General features: G+C 46.4%; 1 protein-coding gene across 3 annotated transcripts in view; it reads right to left on the bottom strand.

The window, feature by feature from the left end:
- Positions 1-18,096, bottom strand: part of doc2b (double C2 domain beta) — a 153,294-nt gene that overhangs the window by 10,883 nt on the left and 124,315 nt on the right. For all 3 annotated transcript variants that reach the window (XM_062958948.1, XM_062958947.1, XM_062958949.1), the window contains 2 exons: positions 11,420-11,546; positions 5,747-5,904 (listed from right to left, as the gene is read on the bottom strand). In XM_062958948.1, coding sequence (XP_062815018.1) covers positions 5,747-5,904; positions 11,420-11,546 — 285 coding nt within the window. The remainder of the gene's footprint in view (positions 1-5,746; positions 5,905-11,419; positions 11,547-18,096) is intronic.

Genomic DNA, 18,096 nt, shown 5'->3' on the forward strand with positions numbered 1-18,096 from the left:
AGACACACAACAACCCTGTGATCCTGGCCATGAAAGCCTTCGACAACACATATTCCTTTATCTATTTCTATTTTCCTTTTAATTATTCTATCCAGTGGGGTTTCAACTACTTCTCTTCTTTTCATGGCCTGGGCATTACTGGACAGACCTAACCATGCTATCCAGTTCCCTTGACCACATTTATCTTTTATTTTATCCCACTTTAGTATTTCTCCTTTGGGATTCATGATGTCCCCAATCCTTTTGAAACCGTTTTCCTTCAGTGCCCTAATTAGATTTGTGAATGTCTTATCCTTATTTTCCAATGTTTCTAGTGGGAAAGGGTCAATTTTATTTATTTGTAATTTATTTTGCCATTTTTTCCAGATTAACAACATTGAAAAACAAGGGCCCGCTTTTAATTTCTTTAAGTCTTTTCTATCCATTCTCTCTCCCAATAATGTTCCCCTTTGCCAATTATTTGCTTCCTTTTCTATTTGTACCCATTTTTTTGACCCTTCCAATTCGAATTCTAATAGCCTCGCTAACTGGCTTGCCTCGTAGTATATTCCCAACGAGGGAGCTCCCCAACCACCCATTTCTTGGTTGTTGTATGTCTTTCGGGCTGTGTGGCCATGTTCCAGAAGCATTCTCTCCTGACGTTTCGCCCACATCTATGGCAGGCATCCTCAGAGGTTGTGAGGTATGGAGAAAACTAAGCAAAGAGGTTAATATATATCTGTGGAAAGTCTAGGGTGAGAGAGGTCAGTATGAATGTTGTGTAGTTAATCACTTTAATTAGCATTGAAAAGCTTATCTGCTGTCTTCTTCCTGCCTCTGGGGCATCCTTTGTTTAGAGTCGTTAACTGCCCTTGGTTGATTCATGTCTGGAAATCCTCTGTTTTCAGAGTATTGCTTTTTATTTACTGTTCTGATTTTTGAGTTTTGTAATACTGGTAGCCAGATTTTGTTCATTTTCATGGTTTCTTCCTTTCTGTTGAAGTTGTCCACATGCTTGTGGATTTCAATGGCTTCTCTGTGTAGTCTGACATGATAGTTGTTAGAATGGTCCAGCATTTTTGTGTTCTCAAATAGTATTCTGTGTCCAGGCTGGTTCATCAAATGCTCTGCTATGGCTGATTTCTCTGGTTGAATTAGTCTGCAGTGCCTTTCATGTTCTTTGACTCTTGTTTGGGCAATGCTGCGTTTGGTGGTCCCTATGTAGACTTGTCCACAGCTGCATGGTATCCGGTAGACTCCTGCAGAAGAGAGAGGATCCCTCTTGTCCTTCGCTGACCGTAGCATTTGTTGGATTTTCTTCGTGGGTCTGTAGATAGTTTGTAGGTTGTGCTTCTTCATCAGCTTCCCTATGCGGTCAGTAGTTCCCTTGATGTATGGTAAGAACACCTTTCCTCTGGGTGGATCTTTGTCTTGACTCTCATTTCTTGTTTACTATAGTATAAAAAGTTGGCAATTCTATTTTTGTTTCCTCCCACTACCCATTGTTTGATAGAGTTATCCCACTTCTTCAACAAATTGGTAGGAATATTCACCGGGAGGGTTTGGAACAAGAATAAAAATTTGGGCAAGATCTTCATCTTATAGATTTTTAGCCTTGTAGATATGTCTCGGAATTTCTTTCCCCATGTAATAATTTGTTTGCTTATATTTTTCCATAGGTGATTATAGTTCATTTGTTCATTTGTATGCCGCAAATGTTAAGACCTGTCTCTGGGTATATTTGACCAGCTGATTGAAAAAATGGCACCAGTCTCTCCCTATCATATCCAGTTTTGGGGATATAGAACAAGTGCCATTTCCCAGTCGCCATCGGCTCTCCCATAGAAAATGATAATCACCATCTCTGGATGTCGCAAAGGTGGCGCAGGCTGGGTCTGCCGTCCCATTTAGCTTGGATAAGTGAGACTCTACTGTACCTTATTTTGGAGTTTCATGTCGTGGATATGTCGATTATCTTACTTATATGTCATGGCCTTTCTGTTTTTAATGCTTTCAACATCTGGCTTTAATGTTTTAAAGACCTCTGATTGGAGAGCATAATAAATAAATTAAATCAGATTCAAAGAAGTCTAAAGTCCCAGCTTGCAAGCTCTGTGGCCCGGAATATCTCCTAAAGGACTGCTCTGCTCAGCCAGGTGGAGGTTCTGCGTCGGAAATGAACACTTTCCGGGGAAAGTTCCCCTTTGGGTCCAAATCAGCAGCAGCCTGTCCTTCAGCCACAGAGCGTCTGGTTCATGAGTGGCTGCCCTGGGCCTCCCTTCGGGAAAAGCCACCAACGCGGTGGGAAGCCAGCAGAACAGAACACGGAGAGAGCAGGCTGGAAATCAGACACCGGAAGGAGCAGACTCCCATCTGTCTCCTGGCAAGTGTCACGAAAGCGCATCTTTAATGTGATAGACCAAAACTCGCTCTGCAGTTTCCAGGAAAATCTGGCCTGTTGCTGTGCTTTTCTGTATCTGTACGATCTAGACCATCCCCAGGAAAGGGGGCGTGGCTTAGAGGGGTGGGCGTGGCTCCTGCTCAAGAAGGTGGGGCTGAGCCTCTCCCCTAGTCCGAGATTCAGGGCTGCAAGGGGAGGTGGGCAGGGCCACAAATGGGCAGCCAGGACTGGGATGGGCGGAGTTACGAGCTCTGAGGCAGGGCTGAGCTTCTATCCCTGGACAAAGGGGGTGGGGCCTCTATACCCCGCCCCTGTGTTCTAACAAGCGCCTCAGGGGAGGTATGCAGAGGCTCTTGGGAAGAGGCCCCACCCCTAGCCCCGTCCTTTGGTCCTAAAAGGCCTTTCAGGAGAGGTGTAGAGGCTCAGCCCTGTCTCAGGCTATTGGGAAGACGCCCCGCCCCCCACCCCTAGCCCCATCCTTTAGTCCTAAAGGGCCTCTCAGGAGAGATATAGAGGTTCAGCCCTGTCTCAGGCTCTTGGAAAAAGGCCCCGCCCCCACCCCTAGCCCCGCCCTTTAGTCCTAAATGGCCTCTCAGGAGAAGTATAGAGGCTCAGCCCTGTCTCAGGCTCTTGGAAAAAGGCCCCGCCCCCCACCCCTAGCCCCGTCCTTTAGTCCTAAAAGGCCTTTCAGGAGAGGTGTAGAGGCTCAGCCCTGTCTCAGGCTTTTGGAAAAAGGCCCCGCCCCCACCCCTAGCCCCGCCCTTTAGTCCTAAAAGGCCTCTCAGGAGAAGTATAGAGGCTCAGCCCTGTCTCAGGCTCTTGGAAAAAGGCCCCGCCCCCCACCCCTAGCCCCGCCCTTTGGTCCTAAAAGGCCTTTCAGGAGAGGTGTAGAGGCTCAGCCCTGTCTCAGGCTCTTGGGAAGAGGCCCCACCCCTAGCCCCGCCCTTTAGTCCTAAAAGGCCTCTCAGGAGAGGTATAGAGGCTCAGCCCTATCTCAGTCTCTTGGAAGGAAGCCCCGCCCCTTCCCTAGCCCCGCCCTCTGTGTCCCAACAAGCACCTCAGGAAAGGTATAGATGCTCAGCCCTGTCTCGGGCTCTTGGGAAGAAGCCACGCCCACTCTAGCTCCACCCCCTGTGTCCTAACAGGTGCCTCAGGTGCTCAGCCCTGTCTCCGGCAATTGGGAAGAGGCCCCGCCCCTCCCCTGGCCCCTCCCCTGGATCACTGCAGCGCCCACCAGGGGGCAGTAGCTTCCACTTTGGGAACCACTGATCTCGACCAAGATGGCTTCAGGACATGAGTAGGGACAGGCTGTTGGGGTGCAGAAGCTTCATCTGCCCAGTGATATTTTCTGGGATGTAAAGCATCAAAGAGTTGGAAGAGACCTCAAGTGCCATGCATGAAGACGCAGTCAAAGCCCTCCTGACAGATGGACATCCAACCTCCAGAGGAGGAGACTCCACCGCCCTCTGCCGTTCTCTTCCTGCAATGCAAGGCCCCTTGTTTGGCTTTGAGGCTTTGAGGCTCCATCACCCACCACGTCTTCTGAACGGTCCTTCCCCTCTTTTCAATTCTATCTCCTTCCTTTTGCTCCTACATGACCTGCCGTTTTGTGCGTTTGTGAATGTCGTCGGGTTTGCTTTGATCCCGTCAAAGGTTTGCTCCAGAAAAGGCCTTTCAGAAGGAAGAAAGGGTTGTGCGATTTTTGAGAAAAACGGCTCGAACATCAAATCCCGGTGGCGGGCTCCATGGGTCTCGTACTCCCAGAGATGCAAACAAAGAAAGGCTGCCTTCACTTTCCGTGCCGGGTTGGAGCCGATTTCTTTTTCTCCTCTGGAGTTTTTAATTAAACAGCAACGATGCTGCTTTAGGGTTGCTTTGGGGGAACGTTGGTGGTGCTTTATTGCTGACTTACGTGCTTTTTGGGCTCTTTTATTATAGCCATTTCTTTACTGTTCTATTCGTTTTTATTTTTCAGTGTTTGTAAGCTGCCTTGTGAATTTAACACAAGGGCAAGTGTATCATATCCTTCCCAAAGTTGTGCGATCTTTCTGGACTACACCAGTCTGCTGTGCCCTCAGTAACACCAAATCCTAAAGTATTACTTACAGTAAGAAGGGTCCACTAGGATCATCTAGATCAGGGGTCCCCAAACTAAGGCCCGGGGTCATTTACCTGGCCCCCGCCCTCACTTTTATAATATAATATTTTTATATCATTTTAATAATACATTGTATTTACATATAATATTGATAATAATATTATAATGTTATACAATATAATACTAACTAGCTGTCCCCGGCCACACGTTGCTGTGGCGAAGTCTGTTGGTATGGGAAATAAAGTATTGAGGAATTGGTGGTAGTTAAGGTAAAGGGTCCCCTGGGCTGAGTGGGTTGCTAGGAGACCAAGTGAGCGGAGCTTAGCCTTCTAACTGGCAGCAATTGGATAAAAACAATTATTCCTCTCCCTCTAATTAGGACTTTATTTTTCTTTTCTTTTTGTTGTATCAACCTAGAGGCATGGATGAGGGGTTGTGCTGTCAATTTTCGAGGTTGTGGGGTGTTTACTTTTGTTGTTTTGTCCACTGCCGTGATGCCATCAGTCTTTTATTAATACTAGTACCACATAATAATATTAATTATATGTTATATATTACATATAATATTAGAGTATAGTGCAGGGGTCCCCAAACTAAGGCCCGGGGAGAAGGGCCTACTCTTATGACCAGCAACCAGGGTTGAAAACGGCTTTTCCTCATTCTTTAATTTAATTTCCCATTCTAGCTTACTTAACGGGAAAAGAGTTCAAATCCTAACCTTTCGCCCCCCGAGGGGGTTGCTTGGAGATGAAGTGGGCGGGGCCTAAAGGGGGCAGGGCCTACCCTTCTGACCAGCAACCAGGGTTGAAAACGGCTCTTCCTCATTCTTTAATTTCCCATTCTAGCTTGCTTAACGGGAGAAGAGTTCAAATTCTAACCTTTCGCCCCCCGCGAGGGTTGCTAGGAGATGAAGTGGGCGGGGCCTAAAGGAGGCAGGGCCTACCCTTCTGACCAGCAACCAGGATTGAAAACGGCTCTTCCTCATTCTTTAATTTCACATTCTAGATTGCTTAATGGAAGAAGAGTTCAAATTCTAACCTTTCGCCCCCCCGAGGGGGTTGCTAGGAGATGAAGTGTGCAGGGCCTAAAGGGAGCAGGGCCTACCCTTCTGACCAGCAACCAGGGTTGAAAACGGCTCTTCCTCATTCTTTAATTTCCCATTCTAGCTTGCTTAACAAGAGAAGAGTTCATATTCTAACCTTGAGGTCTTCTTGGATGCACTAAAATAGACATCACTCAGAGCTTCCTCCCCCCCCACATCGACTCACGTTTTCACATAGGGGTCTGAGTAGCCGTTGGCATCCATGGCGGCCAAGTGTGCGCAGCGGACGATGCCCACCAGCAGGGCTTGCTTCTGGGAGTTGTATTTGAGGGAGATCAGGATACGACCGCGCTCTTCCAGGGACTTGTCCTCCGTTTTGTCGATCTGTGGAAAGAGACGGGGAGTGTTGAGCAGTACCTACAAGGTAGGCATGGGCAAACTTGGGCCCTGTGAGTCTTTTGGACTTCGACTCCCACCATTCCTAACATTACCATCCGCCCAGAGCCGGGATTAAAGGCAGCGCAAATGACAACCGATGGCATGTTTAAGGGAGTGTCAGAGTCAATCAGGATCCCGCTCGTGCCCCGGGAGAGGAGAGGCAGAGCGAAAGACCGGCATTGCCCATGGCCAGGCCGTAACGGTCAGTCACGTCAACACGTCAACACGTGGAAGCTTACTTTAACCTTCAGAGTCCTCACCTCTTGGGGAAAGGGCAGTTTTTCAGGTGGGAATGTGAATTGTAAACAACACCCCACCATGGCTTGGACCAAGCGGTAGAAGCTGCGTCCAACTCCACAAACTAGAATAATAATATAATAATAACTTTGTTCTTATACCCCGCCCCATCTCTCCAAAGGGACTCGGGGCGGCTTACATGGGGCCATGCCCAAACACAACAATATAATAACAACAGCAAGACAATAAAACCAATTCCTCAACAATAAAACAGTTACGGATTTCATTATTTGTGGATTACTTTGACCACAGAAGCACGAGAGAGGACCTAGAGATGTCGAGATAAGTGTTAAGGTAAAGGTTTCCCCAGGCATGTCCGACTCTGGGGGTTGGTGCTCATCTCCATTTCTAAGCCAAAGAGCCGGCGTTGTCCATAGACACCTCCAAGGTCATGTGGCCACCGGCATGACTGCATGGAGCGCCGTTACTGTCCCACCAGAGCAGTACCTATTGATCTACTCACACTCTGGGGGTTGGTGCTCATCTCCATTTCTAAGCCAAAGAGCCGGCGTTGTCCATAGACACCTCCAAGGTCATGTGGCCACCGGCATGACTGCATGGAGCGCCGTTACTCTCCCACCAGAGCAGTACCTATTGATCTACTCACACTCTGGGGGTTGGTGCTCATCTCCATTTCTAAGCCAAAGAGCCGGCGTTGTCCATAGACACCTCCAAGGTCATGTGGCCACCGGCATGACTGCATGGAGCGCCGTTACTCTCCCACCAGAGCAGTACCTATTGATCTACTCACACTCTGGGGGTTGGTGCTCATCTCCATTTCTAAGCCGAAGAGCCGGCGTTGTCCATAGACACCTCCAAGGTCATGTGGCCACCGGCATGACTGCATGGAGCGCCGTTACTGTCCCACCAGAGAAGTACCTATTGATCTACTCACACTCTGGGGGTTGGTGCTCATCTCCATTTCTAAGCCGAAGAGCCGGCGTTGTCCATAGACACCTCCAAGGTCATGTGGCCACCGGCATGACTGCATGGAGCGCCGTTACTGTCCCACCAGAGAAGTACCTATTGATCTACTCACACTCTGGGGGTTGGTGCTCATCTCCATTTCTAAGCCAAAGAGCCGGCGTTGTCCATAGACACCTCCAAGGTCATGTGGCCACCGGCATGACTGCATGGAGCGCCGTTACTGTCCCACCAGAGAAGTACCTATTGATCTACTCACACTCTGGGGGTTGGTGCTCATCTCCATTTCTAAGCCAAAGAGCCGGCGTTGTCCATAGACACCTCCAAGGTCATGTGGCCACCGGCATGACTGCATGGAGCGCCGTTACTCTCCCACCAGAGCAGTACCTATTGATCTACTCACACTCTGGGGGTTGGTGCTCATCTCCATTTCTAAGCCGAAGAGCCGGCGTTGTCCATAGACACCTCCAAGGTCATGTGGCCACCGGCATGACTGCATGGAGCGCCGTTACTGTCCCACCAGAGAAGTACCTATTGATCTACTCACACTCTGGGGGTTGGTGCTCATCTCCATTTCTAAGCCGAAGAGCCGGCGTTGTCCATAGACACCTCCAAGGTCATGTGGCCACCGGCATGACTGCATGGAGCGCCGTTACTGTCCCACCAGAGAAGTACCTATTGATCTACTCACACTCTGGGGGTTGGTGCTCATCTCCATTTCTAAGCCAAAGAGCCGGCGTTGTCCATAGACACCTCCAAGGTCATGTGGCCACCGGCATGACTGCATGGAGCGCCGTTACTGTCCCACCAGAGAAGTACCTATTGATCTACTCACACTCTGGGGGTTGGTGCTCATCTCCATTTCTAAGCCAAAGAGCCGGCGTTGTCCATAGACACCTCCAAGGTCATGTGGCCACCGGCATGACTGCATGGAGCGCCGTTACTGTCCCACCAGAGCAGTACCTATTGATCTACTCACACTCTGGGGGTTGGTGCTCATCTCCATTTCTAAGCCGAAGAGCCGGCGTTGTCCATAGACACCTCCAAGGTCATGTGGCCACCGGCATGACTGCATGGAGCGCCGTTACTCTCCCACCAGAGCAGTACCTATTGATCTACTCACACTCTGGGGGTTGGTGCTCATCTCCATTTCTAAGCCAAAGAGCCGGCGTTGTCCATAGACACCTCCAAGGTCATGTGGCCACCGGCATGACTGCATGGAGCGCTGTTACTCTCCCACCAGAGCAGTACCTATTGATCTACTCACACTCTGGGGGTTGGTGCTCATCTCCATTTCTAAGTCAAAGAGCCGGCGTTGTCCATAGACACCTCCAAGGTCATGTGGCCACCGGCATGACTGCATGGAGCGCTGTTACTCTCCCACCAGAGCAGTACCTATTGATCTACTCACACTCTGGGGGTTGGTGCTCATCTCCATTTCTAAGCCGGAGAGCCGGCGTTGTCCATAGACACCTCCAAGGTCATGTGGCCACCGGCATGACTGCATGGAGCGCTGTTACTCTCCCACCAGAGCAGTACCTATTGATCTACTCACACTCTGGGGGTTGGTGCTCATCTCCATTTCTAAGCCGGAGAGCCGGCGTTGTCCATAGACACCTCCAAGGTCATGTGGCCACCGGCATGACTGCATGGAGCGCTGTTACTCTCCCACCAGAGCAGTACCTATTGATCTACTCACACTCTGGGGGTTGGTGCTCATCTCCATTTCTAAGTCAAAGAGCCGGCGTTGTCCATAGACACCTCCAAGGTCATGTGGCCACCGGCATGACTGCATGGAGCGCTGTTACTCTCCCACCAGAGCAGTACCTATTGATCTACTCACACTCTGGGGGTTGGTGCTCATCTCCATTTCTAAGCCGGAGAGCCGGCGTTGTCCATAGACACCTCCAAGGTCATGTGGCCACCGGCATGACTGCATGGAGCGCTGTTACTCTCCCACCAGAGCAGTACCTATTGATCTACTCACACTCTGGGGGTTGGTGCTCATCTCCATTTCTAAGTCAAAGAGCCGGCGTTGTCCATAGACACCTCCAAGGTCATGTGGCCACCGGCATGACTGCATGGAGCGCTGTTACTCTCCCACCAGAGCAGTACCTATTGATCTACTCACACTCTGGGGGTTGGTGCTCATCTCCATTTCTAAGCCGGAGAGCCGGCGTTGTCCATAGACACCTCCAAGGTCATGTGGCCACCGGCATGACTGCATGGAGCGCTGTTACTCTCCCACCAGAGCAGTACCTATTGATCTACTCACACTCTGGGGGTTGGTGCTCATCTCCATTTCTAAGCCAAAGAGCCGGCGTTGTCCATAGACACCTCCAAGGTCATGTGGCCACCGGCATGACTGCATGGAGCGCTGTTACTCTCCCACCAGAGCAGTACCTATTGATCTACTCACACTCTGGGGGTTGGTGCTCATCTCCATTTCTAAGCCGGAGAGCCGGCGTTGTCCATAGACACCTCCAAGGTCATGTGGCCACCGGCATGACTGCATGGAGCGCTGTTACTCTCCCACCAGAGCAGTACCTATTGATCTACTCACACTCTGGGGGTTGGTGCTCATCTCCATTTCTAAGCCGGAGAGCCGGCGTTGTCCATAGACACCTCCAAGGTCATGTGGCCACCGGCATGACTGCATGGAGCGCTGTTACTCTCCCACCAGAGCAGTACCTATTGATCTACTCACACTCTGGGGGTTGGTGCTCATCTCCATTTCTAAGCCGGAGAGCCGGCGTTGTCCATAGACACCTCCAAGGTCATGTGGCCACCGGCATGACTGCATGGAGCGCTGTTACTCTCCCACCAGAGCAGTACCTATTGATCTACTCACACTCTGGGGGTTGGTGCTCATCTCCATTTCTAAGCCGGAGAGCCGGCGTTGTCCATAGACACCTCCAAGGTCATGTGGCCACCGGCATGACTGCATGGAGCGCTGTTACTCTCCCACCAGAGCAGTACCTATTGATCTACTCACACTCTGGGGGTTGGTGCTCATCTCCATTTCTAAGTCAAAGAGCCGGCGTTGTCCATAGACACCTCCAAGGTCATGTGGCCACCGGCATGACTGCATGGAGCGCTGTTACTCTCCCACCAGAGCAGTACCTATTGATCTACTCACACTCTGGGGGTTGGTGCTCATCTCCATTTCTAAGCCGGAGAGCCGGCGTTGTCCATAGACACCTCCAAGGTCATGTGGCCACCGGCATGACTGCATGGAGCGCTGTTACTCTCCCACCAGAGCAGTACCTATTGATCTACTCACACTCTGGGGGTTGGTGCTCATCTCCATTTCTAAGCCGGAGAGCCGGCGTTGTCCATAGACACCTCCAAGGTCATGTGGCCACCGGCATGACTGCATGGAGCGCTGTTACTCTCCCACCAGAGCAGTACCTATTGATCTACTCACACTCTGGGGGTTGGTGCTCATCTCCATTTCTAAGCCAAAGAGCCGGCATTGTCCATAGACACCTCCAAGGTCATGTGGCCACCGGCATGACTGCATGGAGCGCCGTTACTGTCCCACCAGAGCAGTAACTATTGATCTACTCACACTCTGGGGGTTGGTGCTCATCTCCATTTCTAAGCCAAAGAGCCGGCGTTGTCCATAGACACCTCCAAGGTCATGTGGCCACTGGCATGACTGCATGGAGCACTGCATTATTTTAGCCAAGGAAAGTGTTAGTAAAGGTAAAGGTTTCCCCTGACGTTAAGTCCAGTCGTGTCCGACTCTTGGGGTTGGTGCTCATCTCCATTTCTAAGCCGAAAAGCCGGCGTTGTCTGTAGACACCTCCAAGGTCACGACTGCATGGAGCACCGTTACCTTCCCGCCGGAGCGGTACCTATTGATCTACTCACATTTGCATGTTTTCGAGCTGCTAGGTTGGCAGGAACTGGAGTTAACAGCGGGTGCTCATTCCGCTCCCGGGATTTGAACCTGGGACCTTTCAGTCTGCAAGTTCAGCAGTGTTAATCTTGGCTAAAATAAATCTCTATATATAAAAGGGTAATGGAATCACGGCACCGGGCAAAACAACTAAACTAAACGCCCCACAACCTTGAAAATTGACAGCACAACCTCTCATCCATGCCTCTACGTTCATACAACAAAAAGAAAAGAAAAAATAAGTCCTAGCCACAGCAACACGTGGCTGGGCACAGCTAGGACCCCAATAAAGTAGATTTGGGAGGTCTAAGCCTGACAACCTCGGGCTTCACTTACAGGTAGTTGCTTCTCCAGGCAGATGTTGAACTTCTTGGTCTGGTTGGGTTTCAGCTTCTTCAAAGGGATTCTTGTTTCTCCAATAAACTCGTTGTGGCGGAATTTGTCCTCGTCGCAGACGGAAACCCTGAAAGGAAGAGGATGAGCTCACGTGAGTGGTGCTAAAGTTACCACGTCAGGCCTTGGGATTTCAGGGCCTTGGCACAGTGAAGAGTTATGCATTAAGGACCAAACATAGTCGCTTACAACTTGTCATTCAAACACACACACAAAGCAGAGTTTCCAGTTTGGAAAGTAAGAGAGAAGTCTTAGCTAAATAGAGAGATTATCCCTGCTCACTTTTTAAGATTACTGTCTATAACGCAGCTCTAATTGCATCTAGGTGGATGCAGAGGAGAGTGGAGGGTGAGTCCTGGCGCCACAACAACTAGGAGAAAAAGAGGTACTCCACTGAGTACCATATATACTCGAAGATAAGCCGAGTTTTTCAGCCCTTTTTATGAGCTGAAAAAGCCTCCCCGGCTTATAATCGGGTCAAGGCCGGCAACAGAGTCTACAGGCTGTTGCTTGCAATATGTGATCAATTTCTTTCTTCCTCTCCCTTATCAGTGTGTTTTCTTTTGCAAAGCCTCCCTCGCTCTTAATCAAGGGAATGTTTTGAAAAGAGAAATACGCCCTTGCAAGTCAGGAAAAAGAAATATATATATTCATTAATTTTATGAAAGCATTTCCCCCTGAAATATTTGTTAAACTCTCCTACGGATATATAGGCATTAACCCCTTGCAAGCTTTTGCCATCTCTATGTACCTTTATATGTGTATCTATCTATATACATTAATTTTATATATGAATTCCCCCTCATATGTTTGCAGGTCTTTGCAAATCCTTTATACATATAGATCCATATATCTGTAGCCATACATACACATTATTTTTATATATGAATTTTCCCCTCATATGTTTGCAGGTCTTTGCAAATCCTTTATACATATAGATCCATATATCTGTAGCCATACATACACATTATTTTTATATATGAATTTTCCCCTCATATGTTTGCAGGTCTTTGCAAATCCTTTATACATATAGATCCATGTATCTGTAGCCATACATACACATTATTTTTATATATGAATTTACCCTCATATGTTTGCAAGTCTCTTCAAATATCTATATAAAGAGAGATGTCTGGATAGATATGAATATATTCTTACCTACCTATATATAGGGCTTGCAAATATTACAGGGGGGAAATGAACACACTAATATATATAGACACGTCTAGAGAGATATGAATATATATATATATATATATATATATATATATATGGCTTGCAAATATCACAGGGGGGAAATGAACACACTAATATATATAGACACGTCTAGAGAAATATTAATATATATATATATATAGGGCTTGCAAATATTGTAGGGGAAATGCACACACACAGAGAAGGGATTCGTGAACTTTTCAGGGGGAAATGCAATTAGTATCTATAATTATAGATCTATATCTAGCTCTGCATTGTTTATATAGGCATTGAATGTTTGCCTGTTACTATGTTGGAAGCCGGCCTGAGTCCCCATGGGGAGATAGGACAGGGTACAAATGAAGATTTTATTATTATTATTATTATTATTATTAGGTTATTGTTACCATATTGTTTTTGTTGCCCTTACTTTTCCACTTTATTGTTTTGTTACGATAAATATTCAAAAACATTTAACCTACTGAGGCCTCGATTAATGACATTTTATTGGGATCTATTTTTATTTTGAAATTTACCCATAGCTGTCCTTAGACACCTCCAGGTCATGTGGCCGGCATGACTGTATGGAGCGCCGTTACCTTCTCTATTGATCTACTCACATTGGCATGTTTTCGAACTGCTAGGTTGGCAGAAGCTGGAGCTAACAGCGGGAGCTCACTCCGCTCCCCGGATTTGAACCTGGGACCTTTCGGTCTGCAATTTCAGCAACACACTGAGCCACCGGAGTCTCCTAGCTGTCTCAAATTTGCTACAAGCCACGTAGGCAGCAATGAACCTGGGAATCCTTCCACACAGAAAGGAGCCATTCCCCGGCCTGGGATCATTAGGACAAGAGCGCCTGTCGACATTTATTTTCATTACAGAGGCCTGACGTTGTATCCCGTCCACCCCACCACCACCAGGCAGGACCGGGACTGTGGCACTCTGTTCATTAGGGATGATTAAACGTTAACATCAAGACCAGGGGTCCCCAAACTAAGGCCCGGGGGCCGGATGCGGCCCATCAAAGCCATTTATCCGGCCCCCCATGGCACAAGGGCAGAAGGGGGTTGGGCTAAATGACCTAAGGGGTCTCTTCTTCTCTTACAACCATTATTATTATTATTATTATTATTATTATTATTATTATTATTATTATTATTATTATTATTATTATATTATGACACGCAACAAGATGAGTCCACAGCAGACACTCTGCTGGCTGTTGTATTGGATCACACGTCGGACACTTCCCAAGTGTCTAGGACTGTGTAATGTATTGGTGAATAATGCGGGCAGATCCAAGTAAGGTGGCCTTCTGCAGCTGACAGATGGTAATTTTGTCAGTGCCGATTGTGTTTAAGTGCAGGCCAAGGTCTTTAGGCACTGCAGCCAGTGTGCCGATCACCACTGGGACCACCTTGACTGGCTTGTGCCAGAGTCTTTGCAGTTCGATCTTTAAATCCTCATATTGTGTCAGCTTTTCCAATTGTTTCTCCTCAATCTTGCTGTACCCTGGGATTGCAATATCGACCATCCATACTTTGTCTTTTAATTGAGAATTATTATTATTATTATTATTATTATTATTATTATTATTATTATTACCAATGAAGCTGGGTGGCCATCTGTCAGGGATGCTTTGCTTGTGCTTTTGATGCACGAGGCTGAAGGGGGTTGGACTAAATGGCCCAAGAGGTCTCTTCCAACCCTCTTTATTATTATTATTATTATTATTATTATTATTATTATTATTATTATTATTAACATTGAGGCTGGGTGGCCATCTGTCAGGGGTGCTTTGCTTGTGCTTTCGGTGCATAAAGGCAGAAAGGGATTGGACTCAATGGCCCAAAGGGTCTCTTCCAACCCTCTTTATTATTATTATTATTATTATTATTATTATTATTATTATTATTATTATTAACATTGAGGCTGGGTGGCCATCTGTCAGGGGTGCTTTGCTTGTGCTTTCGGTGCATAAAGGCAGAAAGGGATTGGACTCAATGGCCCAAAGGGTCTCTTCCAACCCTCTTTATTATTATTATTATTATTATTATTATTATTATTATTATTATTATTAACATTGAGGCTGGGTGGCCATCTGTCAGGGATGCTTTGCTTGTGCTTTCGGTGCACAAAGGCAGAAGGGGGTTGGACTCAATGGCCCAAAGGGTCTCTTCCAACCCTCTTTATTATTATTATTATTATTATTATTATTATTATTATTATTATTAACATTGAGGCTGGGTGGCCATCTGTCAGGGGTGCTTTGCTTGTGCTTTCGGTGCACAAAGGCAGAAGGGGATTGGACTCAATGGCCCAAAGGGTCTCTTCCAACCCTCTTTATTATTATTATTATTATTATTATTATTATTAACTGAGGCTGGGTGGCCATCTGTCAGGGGTGCTTTGCTTGTGCTTTTGATGCACGAGGCTGAAGGGGGTTGGACTAAATGGCCCAAGAGGTCTCTTCCAACCCTCTTTATTATTATTATTATTATTATTATTATTATTATTATTATTATTATTATTAACATTGAGGCTGGGTGGCCATCTGTCAGGGGTGCTTTGCTTGTGCTTTTGATGCACGAGGCTGAAGGGGGTTGGACTAAATGGCCCAAGAGGTCTCTTCCAACCCTCATTATTATTATTATTATTATTATTAACATTGAGGCTGGGTGGCCATCTGTCAGGGGTGCTTTGCTTGTGCTTTCGGTGCACAAAGGCAGAAGGGGATTGGACTCAATGGCCCAAGAGGTCTCTTCCAACCCTCTTTATTATTATTATTATTATTATTATTATTATTATTATTATTAACATTGAGGCTGGGTGGCCATCTGTCCTTTTATTGTTGTTGTTGTTATTATTGTTGTTATTATTCATTATTATTATTATTGCTCGGCCCACTATAGTCCGGCCCTCCAATGGTCCGAAGGATCATGAACTGGCCCCTGTTTTAAAAGTTTGGGGACCCCTGATCAAGACCTTCTGGTGCGTTGTCCTGGAAGGAAGGAAGGAAGGAGAAATTGGGCAGCGGCCAAATGAAGAATATTCATGTGCCTTGGTTGAGGCTGGTGGAGGGATGTGCCCACGTGAGAGCCTGCTTTGGTTGGTCTCTCCACCTCCTTGCAGAAACGTGGTAACTTCCCCCAGAAAAAGAGAGGTCACACTGACCCAACTCCTTTTTCCACCATCAACATGTATTGGGAACCCCAACTCGGGTGCTGTTGATATCCCGAAAACTACTCCAACATTTGACATCAAGAGTGGCCGAGCAGCATGAGAGTCAAGGTGGCAAAGCTTGAGCGCAAAAACATGCCTTTGTAAGTAGAATACAAAGACAAGTATCCACTATTACAGTAATACAGAAATCATTAAACCGAAATTTAGTTCAATACAACAATATGAAAACAGATACAAAAGGGTTGTTGTGTGTCTTTCGGGCTGTGTGGCCATGTTCCAGAAGCATTCTCTCCTGACGTTTCGCCCACCTCTGAGGATGCCTGCCATAGATGTGGGCGAAACGTCAGGAGAGAATGCTTCTGGAACATGGCCACACAGCCCGAAAGACACACAACAACCCTGTGATCCTGGCCATGAAAGCCTTCGACAACACATAGATACAAAAGGCCTTGCTAAACAACCAAACAAAGGACTGTGTTGTCGAAGGCTTTCATGGCCGGGATCACAGGGTTGTTGTATGTCTTTCGGGCTGTGTGGCCATGTTCCAGAAGCATTCTCTCCTGACGTTTCGCCCACATCTATGGCAGGCATCCTCACAACCTCTGAGGATGCCTGCCATAGATGTGGGCGAAACGTCAGAAGAGAATGCTTCTGGAACATGGCCACACAGCCCGAAAGACATACAACAAACAAAGGACTGTTACATTCACAGTACAAACAATATTTTTCTCTTGAAGGATAAATTTACTCCTCATAAACCACAACCGGTTTCAACTCAAAAGAGTCTTCATTAGGTGGATTGTAGTCCTATTTTCAGTTGTTTTTTTTTTAAGTTTTTTTAAATGTGGATCCTATAGGGAACATATATAGTGGCTACCAGTTATTTACAATACAGTAGAGTCTCACTTATCCAACATAAATGGGCCGGCAGAATGTTGGATAAGCGAATATGTTGGATAATAAGGAGAGATTAAGAAAAAGCCTATTAAACATCAAAATAGGTTATGAGTTTACAAATTAAGCACCAAAGCATCATGTTAGACAACAAATTTGACAGAAAAAGTAGTTCAATACGCAGTAATGCTACGTAGTAATTACTTTATTTACGAATTTAGCACTAAAATATCACGATATATTGAAAACATTGACTACAAAAATGCGTTGGATAATCCAGAACGTTGGATAAGCGAATATGTTGGATAATAAGGAGAGATTAAGAAAAAGCCTATTAAACATCAAAATAGGTTATGAGTTTACAAATTAAGCACCAAAACATCATGTTAGACAACAAATTTGACAGAAAAAGTAGTTCAATATGCAGTAATGCTACGTAGTAATTACTTTATTTACGAATTTAGCACCAAAATATCACGATGTATTGAAAACATTGACTACAAAAATGCGTTGGATAATCCAGAACGTTGGATAAGCGAGTGTTGGATAAGTGAGACTCTACTGTACATATAGTTACATGAGACAACAAACATAATGTAAAAGTCATACTCACAGAAAGATCTGAGTTTTAACACACATACTCTGCAAACAGTTTGATTCCAATGCGAGTATGAAGCTGAGTCACTAATTTCACTCTTAAATGGGAAGCACAATGGTCAGGTGGTTGTAAAGTAATGTAGTTGCTGTTACTCCAGAGTCACATTTAAAGGAAGACTATCAATCTTTACAAGAAACAGTCATAAGAGTTGGTATTGTTCAACCCCTTCGGATGTTCCGTTTTGGAGTCTACTATCCATAATAAAGAAACAAGAAGAATCTATATATATATATCTATATATATAAAAGAGTGATGGCACCAGGGCAGCGGACAAAACAACAAAACTACAGGCCCCCCCAACCTCAAAATTTGACAACACAACCCATCATTCACGGCTCTAGGTTGATACAACAAAAAGAAAAGAAAAATAAAGTCCTAATTACAGGGAGAGGAATAATAGTTTTTATCCAATTGCTGCCAGTTACAAAGCTAGGTTGGTCTCCTAGCAACCCACTCAGCCCAGGGGACAGGCACAAGAGTTTGGAGAGACCCCTAAGGGCCATCCAGCCCAGCAGAACACAATCCAAGCATTCACAACACATGGACAACGTATAAATGCTATACAATACTACACAGGGACATAGACCCCCCTCTACCCTCACCACTTTCACAGGACACAAACAACCAAATGCATACTCAACATAAAGACAACCATACAACATACATTCAATACCACCACAACCTCAAC

Source organism: Anolis carolinensis, unplaced genomic scaffold (assembly GCF_035594765.1).
Source record: "Anolis carolinensis isolate JA03-04 unplaced genomic scaffold, rAnoCar3.1.pri scaffold_7, whole genome shotgun sequence".
In the NCBI taxonomy this organism is placed as follows: Eukaryota; Metazoa; Chordata; class Lepidosauria; order Squamata; family Dactyloidae; genus Anolis; species Anolis carolinensis.